The sequence below is a fragment of the Gopherus evgoodei genome, chromosome 8 (assembly GCF_007399415.2).
Source record: "Gopherus evgoodei ecotype Sinaloan lineage chromosome 8, rGopEvg1_v1.p, whole genome shotgun sequence".
Lineage (NCBI taxonomy): Eukaryota > Metazoa > Chordata > Testudines > Testudinidae > Gopherus > Gopherus evgoodei.
The window spans coordinates 93383153-93408722 of NC_044329.1; the positions used below are offsets into that span (position 1 = coordinate 93383153).

Below are 25570 nucleotides of genomic sequence, written 5' to 3' on the forward strand. Positions count from 1 at the left end.
ATGTTAACTCTTGAGGGCTCAGCAGAGTCCTAGTTTATCATTAAGCAGTAAGGCATTCCCCGGGAAATATCTCACTCTCTTCCACCCTCTGACTTTTCCACCTCAACCAAGCTTCACAATCATCATTGCTGTGTACAGTGTTAAATTGTTTGTTTAAAACTTTAAATACAGTCTTTTGTCTGGCAAAAAAAAATTCCCTGGAACCTAACCCCTCATTTACATTAATTCTTATGGGGAAATTGGATTTGCTAAATATCGTTTTTCTTAAAGTAGTATTTTTCAGGAACATAACTACAACATTAACTGAGGAGTTATTGCAGTATAAATGGTGGATTCTCTGTCAACTGAAGTATTTAAATCTAGATTTGAGGACTTCAGAAACTTAGCCAGAAGTTATGGGTCTATTACAGGAGTGGATGAGTGAGGTTCTGTGGCCTGTGATGTGCAGGTGGTCAGACTAGCTGATCATGATGGCCCCTTCTTGTCTTAAAGTCTATGAATTAAGGTTGCACAGGCATTTTCTAACGTTTGAGTGCTTGCTTTTGGCTTTCTGCTAGTATAGTGGTGTTGGCGGTTTTGGTTTTTGTGTGTACTGTAATAGAGAAAAACATTGTAAAAAAGTGAGTTGTGTATGGTTATCACTGCCCTCTGCTGGATGGAATCAGAACTGGTCAAATATCACAACCTGGCCTTCTCTCGTGCACAAAAATAATAGCAATTCTCCATTAGCTCAAGGAGTCAGGGTTCTTATAGCAAAAGGATTTGCATTATAGCGTTGGTGTGTCTAATGTTCTGAGCAACCATAGCATTGTGACATCTGTATAGTTCTAGGTGGCCATGGAGTTGCTGGAATACTTAACATCCCTGTGAGGAAGGCAAGTGTGAGGGTTAAGTAGTCAGCAGTATAGCACTTCACAATTTCAAAATTCTTTTAAAGACATTATATTTGGTTGTTTAGTTAATGCACTGTGGTGGTAAAATGATGCAAAGGATTCTAGGATATAGAGATTACAGGAGAGTCTTTACAGGGGCTGGTCTCTGAACACAGTCAGGAGAAGCCTCTACTTCTGTAGTGTTGAGAATACGTAAGTGAGGAGCTGGGTGTGTGTGTGTGAAGAAGTTGCCCTTAAGTGCAGTTCCTCTTCAGCACGGACAGGAGCAAATACTGTTAGAACCACATATAGGTTTTCCAGGTGTCTGGATTTCAACTGGAACACCCAGTCAAACAGGGACCCTGATGGCTCCGGTCAGCAGTGCTGACCGGGCTGTTAAAAGTCTGTGGGGCGTGGGGCCAGCAGGGTACCTACCTGGCTCTGAGTGGCTCCAGAAGCAGTGACAAGGTCCTCGGCTCCTCAGTGGAGGGGTGGCCACAGGGTCTCCACGCACGGCCCCCGCCCCGAGCGCCGGCTCAGCAGCTCCCACTGTCTGGGAACGGTGGCTAATGGGAACTGTGGGGGCAGTGCCTGCAGGTGGGGGCAGCATGCAGAGCCACTGGCTGCTCCTCTGGCTGGGAGCTGAGGGACATGTGGCCGCTTCCTGGGAGCCCCATGAGGTAAGTTCTGCCCAGTGCCCGCACCCCCTCCCATCCCCCAACCCCCTGCTCTAGCCCTGGGCTCCATCTCATACCCAAACTCCCTCAAGGAACCCACACCCCGAACCCGCTCCCTATGCCCCAACTCTGCCACAGCTGTAATAGACCCCCTCCTGCACTCCAAACCTCTCATCCCCAGCACCACCCCAGATGCTGCACCCACAGCCAAGAGCCTTCCCACACCCAACCCCTACCCCAGGCTTGAGCCTGCTCCCCCAGCCAGAGCCCTCACCCCCTCCCACACTCTAGTCCCTTGCCCCAGCCCAGTGAAAATGAGCAAATGAATGAGGGTGGGGGAGAGCAAGCAACAGACGGAGGGGGAAAGGAGTGAGCGGAGGTGGGGCCTCAGGGAAGGGGTGGGGCAAGGGCGGGGCAAGGGTCTTTGGTTTTTTGCAATTAAAAAGTGGGCAACCCTAATCACATGGCTTTTTAAGCATAGTTCTTACATGGTTTCACTTTGAACACACTGGCTGACCAAACTGTGTTACGGTTTTCTCTCTACCCCGTGAATGCAACTATGTTGAGAGATCTGTAATAGTCCTCCAACATGGCTGTATTTGTAGCATAAATAGGCCGTTTTAAAACAGGCTGGATCCATGTTTAAACTAAACTTACTCAAGTCTTTACTATGTTTTAAATGTAATCCTTTAACAGAGTTTGAGCCCCTATCTGGATCAGGCCATAATTTTTCCTCTCCAGCCTCATAGCTTGGCAGCAAGTCACATAGGAAAGGACACACTTTTTCTCTCTGTTAGACAAGTGCAAATCTTGGCTTTCCAGGCAGTTCCTCTAGATTTACACTAGCATAAACCAGGGCAGAATCAGGTACTGCAAGCCCTGCTCAGCCACTTCTCCAGGAGGCAGATTAACCCATTTTCCAGGCTGGGTGGGGTTGTGCATGACTGCACGCCCTGGGGGAAAAGCCCCAGTTCAAATGATTGAACCTGGGAACAGAATATATAGGCATGGTGGTGCCTGACGGTAACCAACACACAATAAGAAAGCCAAGCCCAGTGAGCCGGGGAAGCTATTGCTGAGCAACACTAACAAAAGGACGTGGCAGAATTACTGCAGGATCATATCCGTGGGGAAAGAGGTGAAGGGGCCATATGACTGAACTGCATTTTCCAACCATGTACACACTATCTGTCTGGAGCAGACCACAGGAGCTCAGAGCAGCCTTGCAGATGGGTTAGGGTGCCCTGGAGATCTCTTCTGGTAAGTGCCACAGCAAGAGAGGAGAACTACAGGGGAGGTAGAAGAAATGGAGGGCAACCCAGTCAGGATCCTAGATGCCCTGAGAAGAAGCAAGAATTGGTGAAGAGGCAACAGCAGTGGAGTTAGACAAAAGGAGAAGCAGCAGGACTCAGGTGTCCAGGAAGAGGAAGCCATATTGTGGGGAAATAGTGTGCATGGCAGCAGGTTTGGGGGAATGATGAGGAGACAAGAAGGGAGAAGCAGCAGTGGATTATAGCAGGAGCAGTGGTGCTGGAACTGTGGGTTCTGGGGGTGCTGCCACATCCCCTAGCTTGAAGTAGTAACAACAAACACCAACTATGTGGTTTCTATCATCAGCACCACCGCTATAAAAATTGTTCCAGCACCTCTGAACAGGAAAGGGAGAAACTGGGAAAGGAAGAACAGGAGAGGCAAGGAGGAGCAGTAACTGTTTTCCCCATCTGTAAAAGGGGATAAATACTTGCCCTCCTAGGTATATTGTGAAGCATCCTCAAGATTTGTAAGGTGTATGGAGTTTCTTGGATAGAAGATGCCAGGTGTAATTGCCCTATGTCCATTGAAAAGGATTAGCCTGGTCTACCCTATGGTAATGTCCCGGGGCTGACAGTGAGTGTAGTTTGACAAACAGACTTTAATTGCAAATGCAGACAAAGACAAACATTGTTCAGCAGACGTTCAGAATAGACCAGCTGTCTGCACATGCAGTTTACACCTTGCTTAGCACCAGTTATGCTGCATTCATTGTCAACACCCACTGTCAGCCCCAAAACCATTTTGTTTAGAGCCCCAGACTCTAGAGTAACAGGATACAGAGGTGCAATCCTGTCCAGGTGTACATGTGATCTCACTGTGCTACTCGCCAGGCTGTTGTTTGGAAGGTGTGTGGTTAACTGCAAATACAGTCAGTTTTTGAAAATGAATCGGGAATTTTAGCCACTATGGTTGCCTCTAATTCCTCCAGACAATTCTGGTTTTACAATCACACTTCCCAGTTTAAAAATAAGTTTTTCTCTACCCTTTTCCTGTATAAAAGACTCACGCGGACAGGAGAAAACAACTTTCTGGCTGACTGTACAGGGGAGTCAATGAATTGGGTTACAGAAGGGCACAAAATAAACCAAAAAATCAGAACAATCACTTTATTTTCTCTAACCTCTTTTAGATCTAGTAATCTAAGGTTAGACTTTTAACTGGATTGAGTAAAACCCCCAAACTCATGTTTTTAAATTGTGCTTCCCCTTTAAATATATATGTATCATACCATATCTATTTCTACTACAGCTTAAAGTATATTATCTCATTGTCTCAACTGGAGATGTAAATGAACATGCAGTTGACTTTTATAAGCTGTTGTAGATACACACACAATGGTTTCCATGGGCTTTGGATGTGTTTGGTACAGTGCGCTCTCTCTCTCTCCCCCTGAATGGCAGGAGTTTTTTGTATAACACAAAATGTAACTTTTCAGCAGCTGCCAGTAGCATTTCAGGCTGAAGCTGCATCAGGGAATATATTGTGCTACTTCAGTCTCACACCCCCTTCAGGAAAGTGCTGAAGAACATGCTTACCTTGCAATGAAGTTCAAGGGGACTTAACTCCATGCTTGGCAAAGCTCAGGCCATGTGAGCTGACAAGCTATTGCTTCCCTTAGAAGAGGAATTGCTTCATCCTGCTGGAACAACGTCTCCTGAGTCTCATTGTTTTAAAGCTTGTGCGTGGGAATCTTTTTGTTGTTAAACTGATTTATCACATTTCTCTTCATACTAAAAAGGAGGGACCAAATTTTGCCATCTAGAAACACTCTATACTCTGTGGCTGTTCTTGCTGTTGAAAGCTGGATTGCTAAGTGTTCAAAAACTCGTAGTGACACAATGGCCGATTTCCAGAGATGCTGAGCACGACCAACTCCAAATGAAGACAATGGGAGTTGAGGGTGCTCAGCCCATTTGAAAATGAGGCCACATTGTGTTATCGGTCAATTTGGCCTAGCAATTAGTGCATTGAGAAGCCTGGATGCCTGTGGTCTAGTCCCTGTTCTACCAGTGCTTCTGTGTGTAGCCTGGGGCAACTCATCTAACCTTTCTATCTTGGTTCCCCCATTGGTAATATGATGACAAACTAACTTCTCTGACTTTGAGGATTAATCTTTGTAAAGTGCTTTAAGCATGTAAATTGTTATATAATAGCTAAATAATATTTTATTATTATTACCATGCAGGCCTCCTGTAAATTCTACAATAAGACAAGGAGCATCTTCCCTCCCTTCCCCTTTCTTTCCCCACGCCCCCATAAGCAATCCCTCCTTTCCCCCATCCCTGCTCACATGAAGCTTATCACCATGGAAGCCTCATTCAGTTTGCATCTCACTGAACGTGGGCTTCACTGCTGCAGCATGTTGTAGTGAAGTACAAGGTGGTTACACAGCAAGAGAGTGAAAGCCTGGATGAAGCCTTCGGAGGACACTTGCTAACTTCATTGCACAGGGTACCTGTGGAAATCCTGCAGCTGAGAGATCTGCAGCTGGACCCATCATACTTCACCATCTGGGCTATTGTGAGTCTCTGCACTTTTCCTTTCCATCAGCTCAGCCACGCTGTAATTTTATGTCAACTAGTGCAGGAACCAGTTTATGCTGGCAAAGCAGGGATCACAGCAGGATGAGCTTTCAGGAGAATTCAAAGCATCAGTAGATCCCATGTGGAAGTCAGGAAGGAGCCTAACCCACCCCATCCCCTCCACAGACAGCAAAAATTGCACTGCACAATTAGACAGGGGTAGTAGGAGGCTTTTTGCCTACTTTGGGAGCATCTCGTATTGGATACTCTCAGATGCAGGAGACTGGGCTAAATAGGCCTGAATCAAATCCAATATGGCAAATACTATGTTCCTATGGTGGAAATGATCTGCAAAGAAGAAAATGTTGTTTGTGCCCTTTTTCTTATTGCTTTTTGAGGCATGAAGAAGAATGGTTTAAAATGGTTTGTTTTTCTGCTCATATTTTTACATTCCACATTCAGACATTGTCTACTCTGTCTTTCCCGGATGACCCTATGGACAACTAGAGAAGCTAGTAGGATTATGACATCACCAAAACCTGTAGACTGAAACCTTAGCAATTGAGACTGTCAGACTGTTTAGAAGTCAGATTCTGGTTTTTGTTAACACACATATCACAACCCCTTGAGAAACAGTTGGGAGAAAAGACCTCATTGTTAAAAAAATCAACATGCCTTCCCTTTAATTGAAAGGCTAAGAGATCCAAGTCCTACGGCACTCTGGGCCTCCAAGGAGACTTCCAACAAAAACAGCACAGATCAGATTATATCTCCACTGTTTCTGAGAATAGCAAGTAGGAGATCATTTTGGAGGGAAGAATACCCTTTTCTGTCCCTCTGCGTACATCATGACATTATTAAAAGGGAAAGGTCCCCCACCCTCCCTTTTCAGGTCACCTTTAATGTCTTTGGCTATTTACCACATTCTTCCCAGCAGATTTCACACTGGAAATCCAATCAGGAGCTAATACAGCTCGGCAGTTAATTCCTGAGTACCTTCTGTGACTGCCTCTGAGGAGGCATCCAATGGCAGCATTAAGGGAAAGGCTAGAAGGGCAGCTGTGCCGCGGTCATAGATCTCTGTGCCCCGAAATCTATGGTTGATCTCATAAAATACAGGAAGGGCCAACCCCTGCCTCTGTTCCTCATCCACTTTTATGGATTGAGAAGGAAACTCCTAACGTCTCCCCAAGTTTTTCCTGCTATGGGATAACATGACCCTTGACAGAGTGATGGGACAATGTTGTGATCCACGGATTGATTTCCGTGACATTACCACAAAGTTACTGGTGCTCCACAAAGCGTTTTTCAAAGTTTGTAGCATGAAAGCACCAATTTTTCTAAAATCATTATTTCATTATTATAATTATTTATTTTATTATTTTATTTTAGGAATTTAATTAAAGAAAAATGACCCAGAGACTCTTAGGAAAACTTTATTCTCTGGAACAATATTCACGCAAAAGACTGGCCAAACATGCAAAGGTTGAAGTAAGTATGGAGCAAATCGAAATCATATCAAATAGACGCACCCATGGTCAGCTTTGAAAGAATTCTTTCTTGAGTTATGCCAGCACCTACACACTATTGTGACTTGCACCATATAATAAATATCTAAGGTAGATGGATGAGATAGATGGGAGAGGGAGAGACTGATTTATGTCTGACTGATGATTACTCCAGGCAACAAAGGAATACTGATAAAGTGAGCAGGTCATCTGGCAGTAGAGTGACCAGATGTCCCGATTTTATAGAGACAGTCCCAATTTTGGGGTCTTTTTCGTATGTAGGGTCCTATTACCCCCCCCCATCCCCTGTTCCGATTTTTCAAACTTGCTGTCTGGTCGCCCGAGCTGGCAGCTGAGAAAAGAACATTAGAAGTGCGAAAGGGAGTACCAGGCATTTGGCACCCCCTGCTGGAGGCCCTGTTTTTGGTGTACACTGCCCAAAGAAGTTTAGTCCTCCACAAGTGGCCTAGAGAGGCTCCCCAGGATCATCTGCTGGCAGAACCAATGAAAATTGATCCTCCAGCAGCTAAAAGATTTGAGAGCAGGCGGAAGCCAGTCAGAGCCCAGCAGGCGTGATCTTTTGAAGCTGCGGGCTCAGTGTTTTTGTGCATCTCAGTGAGAAGTGAGCATTTTGAAAAGAACCCCTACCCCCGCTGGCATAACCTCAGATGCACCCCACGCCAATGGCTGCTTTTCTGACCATGAGGCCTTGGGAGGTCAATCATGTGCCTCTGAGTCCACATGCATTTTATTAAAAAAAAAAAATTATTTGGATTTGCAGAGTAATTGTTGCCAAAGAGAAATAGCCCAGACCCTCCACATGCCAGGCAAGCCGCCGCCCCCCACATCCTCTCTCACTTGCCGTGGGCACCGGCCCCCCATTCTTGCCCATGGCAGGTCTCCAGTCTCCCTGTGTGAACAGAATTGTGCTGGGCTTGGGCTACAACCAAGATGGTTGTGCCACAGGCAGCTGCGTGGTGTGGCTGTGATTGGAAACGGGCTGAGGGCTACATGACATGTGGGTGGCTGCCTAAAAACAGCCAAACAGCGTGAAAATCCTCACAGCACCCAATGCTTGGGGTCACCTCCACAATCTGGGGTGTGATACTGCCATGAACACTTTAAGGATGAGAACACTAGGCAGGTGCTAAGTTTTGATGCATAAATAATATAACAACAGTAGTAGTTTGTTTGTTTTTTAAAGAGTAATGAAATCTCTATTATAAAGCAGCAGTGGGTTGGACTTGTTTTTAGAAGTTAACTTTTGCTTATTTTCTGACCTGACCTGCCAAGTTCCAGGGGCCCAGGTCTGGGTGAACAAGTGAAAGATTGTTTTATATTACAGAATTTAAAGCCCAAGGTGGCCATCTTGAGTTAAATATCAATTTACTGCTGTACAATTAAGGCATGCTTGCCTTGCAAGAGGCCCCACTGGTTCAGATGGGCCGTGACAAAAAGCCAATGGAGCATCTCACCACAGAGCACCTGTAAATGCACCTACCACAATGCCAGTGTATGCAGACCAACTCCCCCACCCTCTTTCCTCACGTACCCTGGGCTGACTCTAGGCACCAGCGCAGCAAGCAGGTGCTTGGGGCGGCCAATGGAAAGGGGTGGCACATCCGGGTCTTCAGCGTGAATTTGGCGGCGGGTCCCTCAGTCGCTCTCGGAGGGAAGGACCGGCCACCAAATTGCCGCCAAAGAATGAAGCAGCGCGGTAGAGCAGCTGCCAAAGTGCCGCTGATCGTAGCTTTTTTTTTTTTCCCCTTTTCGCCACTTGCGGTGGCAAAAAAGCTGGAGCCAGCCCTTCATGTACCTTCTTCCCCCACCAAATTGTCTGGTTTTTAGAATGCGTTCTTTAAAAAATAGTAGGTTGTCAGAATTCTAGCAAGCTAATTTCTTGGGAAAATCTTCTGTAGTAAAAGTCAGGATAACCAGTATCACAGTAATACTTAACTAAGCTGTCTCATCTACTGCATTGCACTGCTGTTAAAGTAAAAAGACATTTTAAAGTGCATTTAAACTCTGAGTGATTATGTAAAATGATAGTTTCTTATTAACAGCTCTGCTCCCGATGTGTGTCTTCCAAGGCAAAGAAAAGTTAATAAAATAAACAAGGTTGTATTGCTTTGACTCATATTGGCTTTAAATTCAGATGCTTAATTGCAGAAAGAGATAATAGCTGGTGGTTCACAAAGTTAGTATTATTTCACATAATAGAAACAAGTATATTGCAGTCCTAACCAATTAAGGCCATGTACACTTGTGTTGCAGAGCCCAGGGCTTGGGAAATTGCAGCTAAAGCCATTTGTGACAACCCCACTGACATTTGAATTTAAAGAGGATTATAATATACCCAGTGCTAGAACAATAAATATTTCCAGGTTTAAACCTGCGCCGCAGTTTTCAGAAGATGAACAGCTCTTCAGACATCAGCAAATAAGGTGACCCCAAACGAGAATGTTTTGTGTTAATTTTAGTTTGACTTAGAGATGCTATAAATATCGTAAAAGTCCCATTACTCTTTGACTTTTACATCAGTTCACTCTCAGTACAATTAAGTCGGAGTTGTTAAAACTATCTTGTTTGCATGATTTACCCAAATCTACAGCCATTTAAAATAACAATTATTAGTGTCAAAGGTATTATTGTTAGGAAAGGCCTTGAAATGAGGGGATTCTGTGCTGTTTCCTACAGTGAAATGATTCCTCACCATAAAACAGGAAGCTGTGTAAACAGTAACTCACATGACTGAATACTGGAAATTTTCCTATCCCAAAAGAAAAAGCTGGAAAAGTACAGGCAGTTCATTTGCCACCTGAGCAGGGCTGAAAGTAAGCGGTACGGCATACTGGTAAAAAGTGGCCACCGGTACCAGCCCGTACTCAGCCGATGTTGAAGCGCTGCCGCAGCAGCACTTTAAGCAGGGTCCTTAAAGCGCTGCCATGGCAGTGCTTAAATGTCATTGCCCCTTTTGCCTCCCCCCTGGGCTGCTGATGGGGGGCAGGGAGGAGCAAAAGGAGCAGCTGCCCTGGGGCCGGTGATTTAAAAGGGCCTGGAACTCTAGCCCTCACTACCACGGCAGTGGCCAGAGCCCCAGGCCCTTTAAATCACCACTGGAGCCTCAGGCAGTGCAGGCCAGGCAGTGCAGATGGGCTGGCTGGGAGCGCTGACCCCCAGCCCCACTCCTTCCGTCTGAGGCCCCACCCCTTCCAGGGGCCGGAGCCAGCCCCTATACTGGTACGTGTTAAATGTTACTTTTACTCCTGCACCTGAGGATGCAATCTTCCTGTGATCTCCAAAGTGATTACATACTAGAGTTTGATGTGCTATATAAAGTGTGTGTCCATGAGCAATTGGAAGTCAAATCCTAGTGAGGAAAATAGAAAGGAGCATAAATTCTGGCAAATCAAGAGTAAAAGCATATGACAGGCCAAGAACGAATCTGAAGATCAACTAGCTAAGGACACAGACTAACAGCAAACATTTTTTAAGGGCATCAGAAGCAGGAAGATTGCTAGCTGGTCAGTGGGGCTACTGGATGATCAAGGTGCTAAAGGAACACTCAAGGAATACAAGGCCATTGCAGAGAAGCTAAATGAATTCTTTGTTTTGGTCTTCACTACAAAGGATGTGGAAGAGATTCCCTACTAGAGCCATTCTTTTTAGATGATAAATCTGAGGAACTGACCCAGATTAAGGTGTCAGTAGAGGAAGTTTTGAAATAAAATGATAAATTTACCAGTAATAAGTCACCAGGACCAGATGATATTGTTCTGAAGGAACTCAAATATGAAATTGCAGAACTACTAACTGTAGTATGTAACCCATCACTTAAATCAACCGCTGAACCAGATAACTGGACAGTAGCTAATTGTAACATCTATTTTTTAAAAGGGTCCATGGGTGATCCTGGCGATTACAGGCTTTGGGAAGCCTGACTTCAGCACCAAGCAAAGTGGTTGAAACTATAGTAAAGAAGAGAATTATCAGACACACAAATAAAAATGAGATGTTTGGGAAGAATCAACACAGCTTTTTGTAAAGGGAAATCATGCCTCACCAGTCTATTAGAATTCTTTGTGGGGGTCAACGAGCATGTAGATAATGGTGATCCAGTTGATATAGTGTATTTGGACTTTCAGAAAGCCTTTGACAAGGTCCCTCACCAAAGGCTCATGAGCAAACTCAGTAGTCATGAGGTAAGAGGGAAGGCCCTCTCCTGGATCATAAATGGCTTAAAAGATACCAAAAAAGGGTAGAAAGTCATTTTCACATGATGGAGAGGTAGATACTGGGGTAAATACTGGGACCTGTGCCATGATAAATATTCATAAATGATCTTGAAAAAGATGTGAACAGTGAGGTGGCAACATTTGCAGACAATACAAAATTACTCATAGTTTAGTCCAAAACTGACTGCAAAGAGTTACAAACTCTCACTAAACTGGGTGATTGGCTGACAAAATGGCAGATGAAATTCAATATTGATAAATGCAAAGTACTGTAATGCACATTGGAAAACATAATCTCAGCTATACATACAAAGTGATGGGGTCTAAATTAGCTGTTAACACTCAAGAAAGATCTTGGAGTCTTCATGGATAGTTCTCTGAAAACATCTGTTCAATGTGCAATGGCAGTCCAAAAAAAAAAACCTAACAAAGTTAGTAACAATCAGTAAAGGGATAGACAATAAAACAGAAAATATAATGCCTCTATATAAAATGCATGGTACATCCAACTTGAATGCTCTGCTTGCATTTCTTGCTGCCTCATCTCAAAAAAAAAAAAATGTGCAGAGAAGGGCAACAAAAAGGATTAGGGGTATGGAATGGATTCCATACAAGGAGTGATTAAAAAGACTAGGACTGTACAGGTTAGCAAAGAGATGAATAAGAGAGGTTATAATAGACAGGGCCGGCTTTCGGCCGATTCCCCCTAATTGGGCTCCACGCCCTAAAGAAGAGCACCTAACTTAGGTGCCTTTTTAATTTTTACTCACCTGGCGGCCCTCTGGATCTTCAGCGGCACTTCGGCAGCGAGTCCTTCAGTGCCGCGGAAGACCCGGAGCGAAGACCCAGAGCACGGCCAGGTGAGTCATCCCTGCCAGGGCCCTGTCGAAACTATTCTAATCAGGCCCTGCACTTCCTAAAGCCGGTCCTGATAAGAGGTCTATAAAAACATCAGTGGTGTGGAGAAAGTGAATAGAGAAGTGTTTTTTACCCCTTCACATAACAAAAGAACTGGGGATGAAATTACTAGGCAGCAGGTTTTAAAACAAACAAAAGGAAGTACTTCACACAACCTGTGGAACTCATTGCCAGGGGATCTTGTGAAGGCCAAAAGTATAACTGGGTTCAAAAAAGAATTAGAGAAATGAATGGAAGATAGGGCTATCAATGGCTATTAGCCAAGATGGTCTGGGACGTAACCCCATGTTTGGATGTCCTTAAATATCCAACTGCCAGAAGCTGAAACTAGACAAGTGAAGGACCACTTGACATTCCTTTGTTCTGTTCATTCCCTCTGAAGCATCTGGCACTGGCTACTGTCAGAGACAGGATACTGGGCTAGATGGACCATTGATCTGACCCAGTATAGCCATTCAGACACTCTTATGTACCTATTCCCTGCTACTCGGCAGAGAGGGATAGCGCAAAATCAGTACTTTGAACACTCTCAAGTTTGGAGGCATTGTACCTCTGGACACTGCTCCTGCCACAGAAATATAATATTAAATAAAATAATCTGACCTCCATTCTAGTTCTAAGCACCATTCACAAAAGTTCATTTAATGGAAATTCTCTTCCAGATTCAAGACTTATGGGGCAGCTGCTGCAGTTTGTATAGTGCCTATTACAATAGGGAGCTCGAAAGCAGCCAGACTGTGTTAGACTGCCAGCCACTCCACGGAAGCAATTTCAGAAGTACTAGGGCCTATACTGGGCACCTTCTGTTCCCATTAAATTCAGTCATAGTTCAAATGCTTAGCATCTTTCAGGATTAACCCACTTTGTAAATGCACAAAACGCTAAATGATAGGGCTCAACCTAACATTTTGTACCTAGAGCTACCACTAATAAGTGCTAAATTTTGTTATTACCATTATTTCTCATCACTTGTGGGGGGGGGGCAACCTTTATTTTGCAATGTTAGCCAAAGTATTGCTGTATAATTCTGTTACCTTTTCCAACCTGTTTAACTTTTTTTAGTCAGATGTTGATTGTGCATGTCTATAAAATGTACAGCTTTGATCTTAGTCCTAGCAGGCTTAAATCTGTGATCCCAAGACTGGCGGCTAGAAAGAGTCACTCTGGCAAACCAACTGCAAGGCCATTTAGTGCTCCAGATACTTTGCAAGCTAAAGCATGTCATCAGAAAGGTACTTCTTTATGTAACACAGGGTTACTGCTGATTCTGACATACAAGGTCTTCAACTTGTTTAGCCATTTTGTAAAACGTATGCAAAGGATTGAGATTCGATGTCACATTTCAAAAAGCATGACTTTAGCACTTTGTACTGTCTACACTAAACTATGTCTTCGCTGCCAAAAGATGTGTTTTTACATTGAAAGAGTTAGTTAACTTAATGGAAAAAATGCATTGTTCCAGAAAAAGAAAAATGGTTGCAAGAAACAATTTGTTTGGATGAGTTGAGCTTACATACCCTTGCATCTACATGTAACATCCATCTAAGATGTAAGTGATGACTGTAAATGTGGGAGAAGGTCTTTTGCTCAGATATGGCCAAACCAGTACATTGTGGAAAGGAAACCACAAATGTTGCAGCTGCACTGGTTCAAGTAGTTCTCATAACTCAGGGGTTCTCAAACCGGGGTTCGGGACCCCTCAGGAGATTGTGGGTTTTTACATGGGGGGTTGTGACCTGTCAGCCTGAATCCCAACCCCTGTTTTGCATCCAGCATTAATAATTGTGTTAAATATATTAAAGAGTGTTTTTAATTTATAAAGGGGGTTGCACTCAGAGGCTCGCTATATGAAAGGGGGCACCAATACAAAAGTTTGAGAACCACTGTCCTAACTCATCCAACAATACAGTTCCCTGTGTTAGGAAAAGTCCCAAAAGCCCTTGCTCCTCGAGACAGTGCTGAGCATTATAAGATATGTCCTGCGGAATCTCAGAATGTGCTGGTACAACCACAGATGAAAGGAGTGCTGTATGTTGATGAATCAGAATAGTTCTGTTTAAAAAATAGTGTTTCCAGGTAAACCTGCTACATCATTGCAAGGACAAGCAAGGGAGCAAAACATTACATGCCATCACTGTCCCTTCAGCAGTTTCCTTGCTTGATGTGGCTGCTTATTTTAATGATTAATTCACCTCTAATGCAATTTATTAATTTAAAATACTGCAATATAATAATCTCTTCACATTATTCCTAAATTCATATATATCCTTTTTTATAGAGAATCTGTACACGTTAAAGGATTTTATTTCATTAAAACTAAACCAAAAAGTAAAACCTGCTAGTCTTAGACCAAAAGTTCACAGAAGACCAAAGTGGAACACGGAGGTAAATTCCACTCTCATCTTAATCCCAAACTACTAATTAATACTCTCCATTGCTGTCTTAATTCTAGCCAGATTTACACATGCTTTAAAACCGATATTAATTTCTTCTTGAGATGGTTTACATCATCTTTTGGGTATGGAAGAAGGAAGTGTCTGTTTGAGGGGAAATTCCTTTTCTGGTTGTAATCTAGATATCTATGAAAATCACTCACCATAGTGAGGGCCAAATTAGAGATGCTAGTTAATTAGTTCTTTTTTTTCTGCAAGAAATACGATCACAATTTTTTTCTAGTGAAACACATAATTTTTTCAAACTACCTCAACATCCGTTGGTCCATGGCTGTGTCCCCTTTTGCAAAAATTAAAACATTTTATTTTGTATAATTTAACATAGCAAACTTGAGTGTATTTAGAATAAATGCTAAAATAAGATTGCTACAAGGTGAGGCAATCTTGCAGAAAGTTCTGAACTTGATGTACGTACAATATAAACGTCAACTGTAAACTCAGGGAAGTGATCAGTGCTGAAAAATGTTTTGCTGGAATGGAACCTGACAAAATGAATGAACATGTGACTATGGGGCTATTTGGCACAGGCATTCCTGGAATAGATGCTTCTCTTGCATGAACACCACATTAATATAACACAAGCTGCATGCAGTAAAGGTAAATATCTTAAGGTGGACCAAACAGCCAAAAAATATGCCAATGGAGCAAACGAAAAGTGAAAAAATCAGTCTTCTTCCTACTGATCACTAAAACAAAATATTTCTTGTAATAAACAATTAGCTTTTATTATTAATCATGTTGCCGAAGGGCCAATCAAGAATGGTGCTGTCTTGTGCTTGGTGCTTAGTAGAAGGTCCTTCCCCTGAGGTGCTTAGACTCTAAATAGACAAGACAGACAGAGTGGGAGGAAAGGGGCAAAACATACAAGCAGGATGTGAACAATGTGATGGCAATAATCAGGGGTGGCTCCAGGCACCAGCATGCCAAGCGCGTGCCTGGGGCAGCAAGCCACAGAGGGGAGCTCTGCCGGTCGCCGCGAGTGCCTTCGTGGAATGCCTGCGGAGGGTCTGCTGGTCCCCCTGCTTCGGCGGACCTCCCACAGGCTGCCGCCGAATCCACGGGATGGGGACCTCCCGCAGGCAAGCCGCCGAAGGCAGCCTGCCTGCCGTGCTTGGGGCAGCAAAATATCTAAAGCCGCCCCTGGCAATAATTGTCATATTAATTTCAGTTTTGGGGAGGCTGGGTTTAGTTAGGAGGGGATGAGCTAAATGGAAAGAAAAGGCAAGGGAAGGGGGTGAGGGACAGGGCAGAGGAGAAGGTAAAAGGGGCAGGTGTGAAACTTTGTTTTTGTTGTTCAACATAATTATAATCCTTTGTGGCTGATTGACATAGCCAGATTTTTTTCCTTCCCCTCTGAGCTATAAGAAATAGTGCCTGCTTTCAGAACACTGATACACCCAAGGATTTTCCTTCAGGGTAAAGGCCAGATTCCAATTTCAGATGTGTATCAGCATGTAGTTAAAGAATACGTAACATTTTGCCAATAGCTACAACACAGTGATATCTAAGCTGCCACACCTTATACTTAAAAGAGGAAATAGTTGTAATCCTATGGGTATCTACTGGCAAATACTGACTTTTTAACAGCTACGTACACAAGCAATATTGTGGATTTTTTTTCTTTTTCATTTAAGTAGCCAGTGTTTGCTCACATATCTGAGCCTAGAACCTGTCTCTAAATATGAAATCTACAAAATCTGTATAAGCGTTCCACATTTTGTGCATACTTACTTTATATTGGGCAGTCAGATTCTGTCATGAGCTTAATATCTGGCATAACAGTTCCTGTGTTCTTATTTATAATTCAAGTGACTGGGCTCTTTCATTTTACCACAAATGGTACACTTTCTAATTTTTTTTTAATTCCATCTCTGATTTTTTTGCTTTAAATCAGAGGTCAGCAACCTTTCAGAAGTGCTGTGCCGAGTCTTCATTTAGTCACTCTAATTTAAGGTTTTGCATGCCAGTAATACCTTCTAAAAACGTTAAAATGTCTCTTTCTACAAGTTTATAATATATAACTAAACTATTGTTGTATGTAAAGTAAATAAGGTTTTTAAAATGTTTAAGAAGTTTCATTTAAAATTAAATTAAAATGCAGAGCCCCGCGGACCAGTGGCCAGGACCTGGGCAGTGTGAGTGCCACTGAAAATCAGCTCACGTGCAGCCTTCGGCATACGTGCCATAGGTTACCTACCCCTGCTTTAAATGCATGATCATTTAAAGTTTCTGACATCCTATTTACCATGAAGATAATTTAAAAGTTGTCATGTTAGGGTTATATTTTTAATTGTGGCTCATTACAAATATGATATGATGTTAACGTGTACAAATACTTCCTCATATCCAGGTTGAAAATGTTCTGAAGTTGGATGTCCTCTGTCAGCAAGATAGCCAAGCCCATTTACCGTCTACTCTTGACCATATGGACACTTCTCATTGGTGCCCTCCTAAAAGTGCCAGTAGTCAGAATGAAGAGTCATTTCTAACAGCTTTGATGGGTAAGAATCAGTGAAATCCTTTTGTATCTACAGCTGAGGAAAATACATGGAGATTTACCAGTAGCATTTCATTGTCTTAGATTTGAATTAGAAGGAAAGTTTTACTTGAAGAAATTAACAGTGACAATTGGGTAAAAGGACACATCCTACCTAAATGGGCTATTAAATGTGTATAATTCTAACTTGTTCAACTTACATTTTTCTTTAATTATTTAATTTATTTTTATGACATCAGTTTAAGGAAAAAAAAAGCGAGTAACTGTAGGAATGTGCAATGTTCCCTAAGATGGGAAATTCTGTGTGACCAGCCACACTTCTGCTACCATCTTGAATTCCTTGTTCTGAAGAAGGAATCCTTGTGGCTGAATAGATTATTGCTGCAGCACCATAGTATCGAAGATGAAGACAACATAAGACACCCTCTCTGCAAAGCTGTAGGCCAGGATCAGGCAGTTTAGCCCACGGATGGGATTTGTTGAAGCTCTCCCATGTGCTTTATAATACCTAACGCCTATACAATTTTCCAACAGCAGCTTGTGAGAAGTAACTTTTATCTCCCTTATTTGCACATATTCATATCACATACGAAAACTCACTGTCTTTTCAGGGGACAAGATAGCGCAATACAGTATTTATGGGGAAGCTGGCAAATTCGTTGCTCAACAGCTAGAGAGAGACAATAAAATCAGAGTCGGTGTAAATGGCCATTTGCCATTAGATGGTCTGAAAGAAAGGTAATTACTGACAGTCTGTAAATATTACTGCAAATCTAAGTTGAATTACTTTCTGAATGACCTACTGTGTGGCATCCCAATAGCCAATGACTGGCCTTACTACCCAGTTAGATCTCACAAGACAAGTAAAGTCAGGCCGGGGCAGTAGCTGGAGTGGAGAACTTCAAGGAGTGCCTAGAATGATGAAGCAGGAAATGGTACTAGCAATTCAGTGGGTAGCTCTCTTCGCTCTGTATCAATACTGAACCAATGCCCCTGGATGATGCTAAGGAGCTCTGTGCTGCTTAAAGTGCCATTTTTATTGTAAAGCTTAAAAGACAAGTCATGTTGGTCATTAAAGATCCCCATGGCACTTTTGCAAGGACAAAGACATTAACCTGGGAGTCCTGGTCAAATTCTAACTCAAGTAATTGCAGTCTGCCTACTTACGTTGCCCCTGCAGTTTCACTTGGTTATGGTATTCTTCACCTCTCCTAAGCTGTTGCATAGTGTTGCTGTGCACTGTCGAGCCATTGTTATACCCCATTCAGACCAGACTGCATGTAAGTGTTGAGCTGATTTTGGTCTGTATACCAGAGGGGTGGGCAGCCTTTGCTGATTAAAGGGGAAGGCAGAGGAGGAATTAGATTAGGTGAGTCACCTCAGCTGTGCATGTTTAAAGTGAGTTGTCTGCCATACTATTCTCAATGTATCCATGATAGGGGTTGTTAGCATGAGGGCTCTGCATCTCATGGCTTGAATCAGCATGGGGACAAATGGTCATGCTAGACCTTGCTGGACCTTAGAGGTAATGTCTGAGCCTGTTGCATGACATACAATGTCCCTGAACCATGGAAGGGGTCAATGGACCCCATTAAGCTGTGCCCCCAGGCATCCCAGTGGCATCCCGTGATAGAACAATTGTGCAACTTGGGTCGCCAATACAAGCAGGTTGAATTGAGAAAGGACATATGTGTATAAGATAGTTCTGTGTTAACAAACAAAGGGCTAGATTTTCAAAAGAGCTCAGCACCTACATTCAGTATCACAATGGGCACTGCTGGGCACTGAACTCTTTTGAAACTCTGACTGTGTGCTTCCACAAAGCCTATTTCTTTCTCCTTTTTGAAGCCTGATATTTGACAATTCTCATGATGAGCAAAACCTTCAGGAAAAGCTGTCTGTACTAGAGCTGGAGGTATAATTTCCAGCTCAGGTGGATGTAAGTGTGCAAGCTTTGATCAACACAGTGCACTGGAAACAGCAGTGTAGCCATAGAGGTGCAGATGGGTAGACAGGCTAAGTTCCAAGGGTCTGGGACAGGATTGTACTCAGGGCGGCTAGCCCATCCGCTGTGTCTACACTGCTGTTTCTAGCATGCCAGTTCAATCAAAACTAGTATGTGCACGTCCACCTGAGGTGGGAATTACACTTCCAGCATGAAGTGTTGTCATATCCTAAGCTGAATGCCCAGACCTGCTTTTAAAACATTGTTGTCTGAACATGTTTCAGGTAACAAGCAGCTATCTGCATCATCACTTGTTTAACTATGGCCTTCTTTATTTTAAGAAATGAAGCTCCCCTGAAAGAAGATGTTTTTAATCTTGAAGAAACAGAAAGGAAGAATAATTTTCACCTGTCTAAATCTGCTTCAGAAGAAAAGAAAAACCTCATCTCCTTGACTATTGAGGATGAAATGGAGAAACCAAATGCCAAAATAATCAATGTGGGCTCTCCGAAAGCAAAATCTCCCAGGCCGGTGGTGGTAATGTCCTGTTTACTGTCCCTGTTATGTATGGTAAAGTTTACAACGGGTCTCGTATGCTAGTGCATGCTTCTATTAAAAGAATATTCTATTCTGAAATAAGACCAGACTTCTGAACACTTGAGATTCCTACAATAATAGCTTGCTATTTCATTATCCGTATTTGGAATAGTATGCATACAGAGTAACTTTTAGCAGGGGTGGAATCCTGGCCCCAGTTAAATCAATGGGCATTTTGCCAGGATTCAGCCCTAGATCAGTGGTCCTGAACCAGGGATACATGTATCCCTGAGGATATGTAGAGGTCTTCCAGAGGATACATCAACTCATCTAGATATTTCCCTAGTTTTACAGCAGGCTGCATAAAAAGCACTAGCAAAGTCAGTACAAACTAAAATATCATACGACTTGTTTATATTGTTCTGTATACTATATGCTGAAATGTAAGTACAATATTTACATTCCAGTTTATTTAGTTTATAATTATATGGTAAAAATGAGAAAGTCAGCCATTTTCAGTAGTAGTGTGTTGAGACACTTGTATTTCTATTTTTGATTTTATAAGCAAGTAGCTTTTAAGTGAGGTGAAACTTGGGTTACAGAAGACAAATCAGACTCCAGAAAGGGGTACAATAGTCTGGAAAGGTGAAGAGCCACAGCCCTACATCATACATCTAACACCTTAGCTTCTGGCCAGTGTCCTAGGCTCTCAGTTGAAGCCTGTCTGGAGAGAAGGAAGTGAGTGCAATGTTTAGCCCCCGAAGAAGAGGGTAAATTAGGACTCTTGGAAGGAACCAACCTGATCCCATTTCCTCTGTTCCCATTTCCAGCACACTTGACATGATCTACTGCCAGTTCCTGCTCAGTTTGCAAACCAGCAGGATTTTTGGGATCTGGTGACATAGAGGAACTGGCTTAGAGCTAGCAACAGAGTGAGAAAGTGGGGCAGGCTGCAGATGGTTGGGAGCTGTGGGCAGCAGCACATTCTGGCACCCAACAATGGATCAGAGGCTTTTTTCATAAAGGAAAGGGAGTAGGGCACCTGCTTAGCATGCAGATGGGAAAGGAGATGAATTGGTGATGAATACCGATGTGGTACAAGTCCCTCAGTAAAGAGGAGTAAGGACAAATACACACATTCATAATGCTTTAAGGCTTAAGATTTCATGATTAATTTTAAGACCTAGTCAAATGCAATTTGTGCTCTATGTTGGCAATTGAACACTGTGGTCTGACCGCCTTCTCTAGGGTTGACGTTTGGGCTAACTTGTGTCAGGCATGTCCTGGATGAACTCTAGCCCGGGAGCCTGAATTCACTTGCTGTGGTATTTTCTGTTTCTGGAGTTATTGGCTATTTTTTTTCAGACCTATGTAAAGATTTCAAAAAACTCTGGAGGTATTTCCTTCCACTGGGACCTCTGTGTATCTCTTTTTGTTTTTTCTACAGTTTTCTGTATGGTACCTGGATACTCATGCTCTACCTTGGCTAGAAACAAGTGTCAAAAATGTACGATAAATACAGTTTATTAATATGGCATTGCAATGCATCATGTGGATATCAGCACCATGTGACTGTTAGTGTGATATCTAGGTGTATTATCTGATCTGATCCTATATATTTCTGCATCTTCAATACATTCTTGGACTTCTTTATGCAAATATCTCAGAAACTATATCAGTAAGAAAGGAGAAAACTAAAGTTCCATTCTTTTTTCTACAGAAAGTGAGTGAAACATACCCCATCATTTATGCTGAAGAAGGATATATGCAAAACTTTATTCTGAAGAAGTGGTTGCATTTACATGGAGATAAAGTGTCTGGTGACTCAGAAAAGGAAAATGATGAGGTACAAACAAATTCAAATTCAGTTTTACAAAACAACTGTGATTATGCCCTTGCCTTAGTTGGAAAGGAAGAAAAGAGTATGTTTAACATAGCTGTGAAGGAGAATAAAAAGCTAAAAAGAACATTATCCGGGAAACGGAAAATCAATATTCATATTTTATCTTCAGATGGAAAAAATAGAAGCTTAAAAGATTCACAGAAGGAAAAAACTTTTGTGCAGAAAATAGTTGGTAGCTTTCATGATGTTAAAATACCAATCAGTAAACTTACATCAAAAGACAGGAATGTTTCAACAACAAGGGCTGAATGTAACCCTGATGGCCTTGTTATATTTGGAGTGAACCCAAAAGCTGCAGCACACCAATCTGCTAAAGCGAATGCAGCAACCTTCGCTAAATCTCACGGCTCTTACAGCAAGCCACTAACCACAGTCTCCCAGCTTCATAAAAAAGGCAGGTTGGCTCATTCTTCACAGTTGGATTATATATCCATAACAAAACCTATTAGAATCCCTGACTTTCCAAATGTCAATTCACAGTCATTTCACAAAATCTCAATGAAACGTGATCATTTGGAAAACAAAAGGATTAGTCTATCTGGAGTTTGTTTTAAGGATAAACCTCCACCTAGTCAGAACAATGAAGAAATCACTGAAGTATCCAAACCTGCCAGGTGTTCTCAGCCAGCTTCTTGCAAGGAAGAAACATCCGCTGAGATAAAGCTAAATAATAAGGAATATTGCATAGATAGTAGGAAAGGCCAAGAATGGGATAATACTGTGGAATTCTGGAGCACTCGCAGATCTTCAGCATCACTGAAAAATTCACATGCAGTGCCAGACAGTAGCCCTGAGCCCCAGAAAAAAGCAATGCTACCTGAACGCCCAGCATCATTACCTGTTAACTTCAATCATCCAATTATTAGTATACCAACTGCACAATGTAATGCCTCAGAATTCAAGATAAAAAAAGTCGAGGCTGAATTTACAAATGACACTGGATACTCTAAAGGACACCAGGCGCTACAATTAACTGATGGTATGTCTAACAATGGGCTGCCAAAGATATATGGGATTGGTCAATTTCTGAAATAAGCAATCTAGGTGTTGTGGTGATTTTTTCTCAGAACAGCTATTATCCTGTACATGAACTTATGTAAACCATGAGAGGTTTGCCATTACAATGAATTATGATATAGCAATTATAAGGGGATGTGTGTCTCTTAAAAATTAATTGATAGGCCTTTATTCAATGGTTTTATTAGGCAAACATAAAAAGCATAAAAATCCTATTTCAAGCACAGAAGTTATTTCTTTTAAATCCTGAATGACTTTGTGTGTGAACATTTTAATGCATTAAGATATTTATCTTTACTTATAAATACACAGAGAAGAGGTATCTAACTCTTCTGCCTCTCTGAGTTGGCAGCAACAAGGGCCGGGTTCAGTATCCAGGGGTTCCGTTTCAGTAACACAATGCATAACCGGCTCGAGCCCCCACCCAGTGACCTGGGACACTTACATACCACACCGCCCTGGGCGCCTCTAGGAGGCAGTACTTCCCCTCTCGCAAGCACGGAGTCTGAGTGTAGCAAAATCTTTTTAATAAAGGAAGGAATCAATGCGGCATCCCATTGGAGAAACACCACAAACAGGGTTATAACACAAACCATAAACAAAAACCCACCTCCAAGTACGTTTGGCAATGTCCTTTTTCCCCTTAGGGTTTTAAGCCCAATCACCCCAAAGTCCAACAACCCAAAAGTCTCTGGTCAATGCCACCCCAAAGTTCGAGAGTTTATCTATAGAGGTCTCTCCCCCCAGCCTGGGTAGAAAGGGGCACCTTACGTGGTCTGGGGCCAACTGCCCTGCCTCTCCGTGGGTTCTGCTTCCGCCTTCTCCACGAACTGCTCCGTTTTACCAGCCACTCCACTCTGCTCCTCCAGCCGTCCTCACAAACTGCTTCGCTCCACCAGCTGCTCTACTCCATGAGCTGCTCCAGTTCTCCCTGCAAACTGCTCGGCTCCGCTCGCTCTGTGGGCCGCTCCACCCGTCCCACAGCTATTCCACTCTGCCAGCTGCTCCGCTCCAGCAGCTGTCCCGTGATCCGCTCCAGCCATCCCCACAAACTGCTCCACTCCGCCAGCTGCTCTGTTCCACAGTGTAGCTTCAGGCTCCCCCACTAGTTAGCACAGTACTCAGTGCTCTCAGCTCTGTAATTTCAGCTCTTTAGTGATTTCAGCTCTTAGTGATCTCAGCTCTTAGTAGGGGAGCCCCAGTGCTAGTGCATCATTAGCCCAAAGTGAGTTCAGCTCAGTGAACCTGTATCTAGATTCTTGAGGGAATAAAAAAATCAACTCTGACATTCCACAGTGGAGAGAGGAGGGGGTGGAACTGGTGCTTCTGGCTCCACAAGGAGACTGCACCATCAGACACAGATACCTGTCCCCAGCCTCTCTCAATTCACTGGGTTTTGGAACCCATGTCCCTTGTCTAGCAAGTACCACCCAACTGAGGTTGAGTCATTTGTCACAACGCAGTCCCACAGCTCAGCAGCCTGGGATGGAGTAGGCGTGCCTATGCAAATACACTCTCTGAAATTCTTTCCACCAGATGTCAGGGTAGAGCTTATCCTGACTCTGCTTACAGGTATTTAGAGTATTATCCATCTTTCTTCCTTAATTTATTGCATAGATTTAAAAAAAATCTTACAACATCCAGTACTGTGAATTTCACATTGCTTATCATCTATGTTGTATATTTCAAGATTCTAGCCAAAGTCCTCTCTTGCAATGTTAATAAAATTATATTTAGTGGAATTAGGCTTTTAATATTTAGCAATATTGGATTAGGCTGGAGTTCTTCATAAAATACATTACAGACAATATGCATAGACTAATGACTACTTCGATTCACTTATTCTCAGCTAATATTAAATCACAGGCACTTAAAAAAAGGAAGAAAAGACTTTCAGCAGGATAGATTGTCTCCATATGGGAAGTGTTTGGAACTGAAATGAACGCAGGAGATTTTCATCATGCTACTTAGAAGATATCTTACCAGCCGATGCTAAATTTACACATTGTGCTCAGACCTGATAGTTTGAACTTCTGAATAGACATGCAATTTCATTCCTATAACTCTTTCAGTAAGCAACATGTAAGAATCCCACACTTCCAATCATTAGGTGCCTAAATGGTGATGCAAGTCCATGGGCCCTTGGCTTTATCTCCTTACATTGCTAGAGTACATGCAACATAGCTGAGCACCTAATTTGGTTTCTGAACTGAGCTAATGTGTTTGTACATGTAAACCCTGTATTTGTAATGCTTTGCCTATAAATGAAATTACTGAGGAACAGATTTGATGTTGGGGTCATTTTGTCTTCTTTTTTTTTTAAATTTCCTTAATTAAGTTCACGCAGCTCCACCCACATGCATGTTGCTGAGCTGTGCAACCTTTCTTGTAAAGTGTCAAAGTAGCAAAGTTCAAGTTCCCTTTGACCTTGCTGCATCAAAGAGACAACCAACTATTTAGGCTCCAAAATACATCTTTGTCTGCCCAACATCCCTGTTGCCTTTGTATGTATTTTTGAAAAGTATGGATTTATTTTTGTAAATGTGGCTGGATCACCGTGAATGCCCTAACGGAGACACTCCTCCACTCATGCTGGTAGCTGAAGGCTCTTTTAGATTTAAAGTTGTTCAATATATTCTAAAGCCAACACCATGCAAATCCTTTCTCTTGCCCTGTTCAAACCTTCCATCCACTAGCATGTTATATTTCACCCCCAGCTCTCGCTACAACCCCAGCACCTCTGCAGGCTTCTGGTGGCTGGTGAGAGGAAGGCAGCTGGAAAACTGGAGTTAACCATCTGGTGAGTATCTCTTGGGCACTTCTGTCTTAGGCCTGATATACAATACGAGTTTAGGTTGAATTTAGTAGCATTAAATTGAATTAACCCTGCACCCATCCACACAACAAAGCTATTTTTGCCCACATAAAGGGCTCTTAAAATCTATTTCTGTACTCTTCCCCGATGAGGGGAGTAGCGATGAAATCCACATTGCCGGTTTGAATTACGGTTAGTGTGGATGCAATTAGACGTATTGGCCTCCGGAAGCTATCCCATAGTGCACCATTGTGATCGCTCTAGACAGCAATCTGAACTCGGATGCAATGGCCAGGTAGACAGGAAAAGCCCTGTGAACTTTTGAATTTCATTTCCTGTTTGCCCAGCATGGAGAGA

At 42.7% G+C, this 25570-nt stretch overlaps 1 protein-coding gene across 2 annotated transcripts; it reads left to right on the plus strand.

The window, feature by feature from the left end:
• Window positions 1-2645: 2645 nt before the first annotated feature.
• On the plus strand, window positions 2646-24650 carry C8H1orf141 (chromosome 8 C1orf141 homolog). Of its 2 annotated transcripts, none has more exons than XM_030573784.1 (11): window positions 2646-2809; window positions 5049-5383; window positions 6778-6876; window positions 9168-9337; window positions 13157-13278; window positions 14325-14431; window positions 16850-17000; window positions 17608-17734; window positions 19283-19478; window positions 21199-21324; window positions 24248-24650. In XM_030573784.1, the coding sequence occupies exons 3-11, from the start codon at window positions 6796-6798 to the stop codon at window positions 24338-24340; spliced, it is 1173 nt and encodes a 390-aa protein (XP_030429644.1). In that variant the 5' UTR covers window positions 2646-2809; window positions 5049-5383; window positions 6778-6795; the 3' UTR covers window positions 24341-24650. The 2 variants fall into 2 exon arrangements, with proteins under 2 accessions (XP_030429644.1, XP_030429647.1); XM_030573787.1 differs by having other exon boundaries at window positions 24265-24650.
• The last annotated feature ends 920 nt before the right edge of the window (window positions 24651-25570 follow it).

Excerpts from the sequence above, each read along its gene's own strand:
- C8H1orf141 (XM_030573784.1), top strand. The coding sequence starts at position 6,796 with ATGACCCAGAGACTCTTAGGAAAACTTTATTCTCTGGAACAATATTCA. Across the intron at positions 9,338-13,156 it reads TTCAGACATCAGCAAATAAG|TCCTAGCAGGCTTAAATCTG; the intron begins GTGACCCCAAAC and ends CTTTGATCTTAG. Across the intron at positions 19,479-21,198 it reads AATCTCCCAGGCCGGTGGTG|AAAGTGAGTGAAACATACCC; the intron begins GTAATGTCCTGT and ends TTTTTTCTACAG.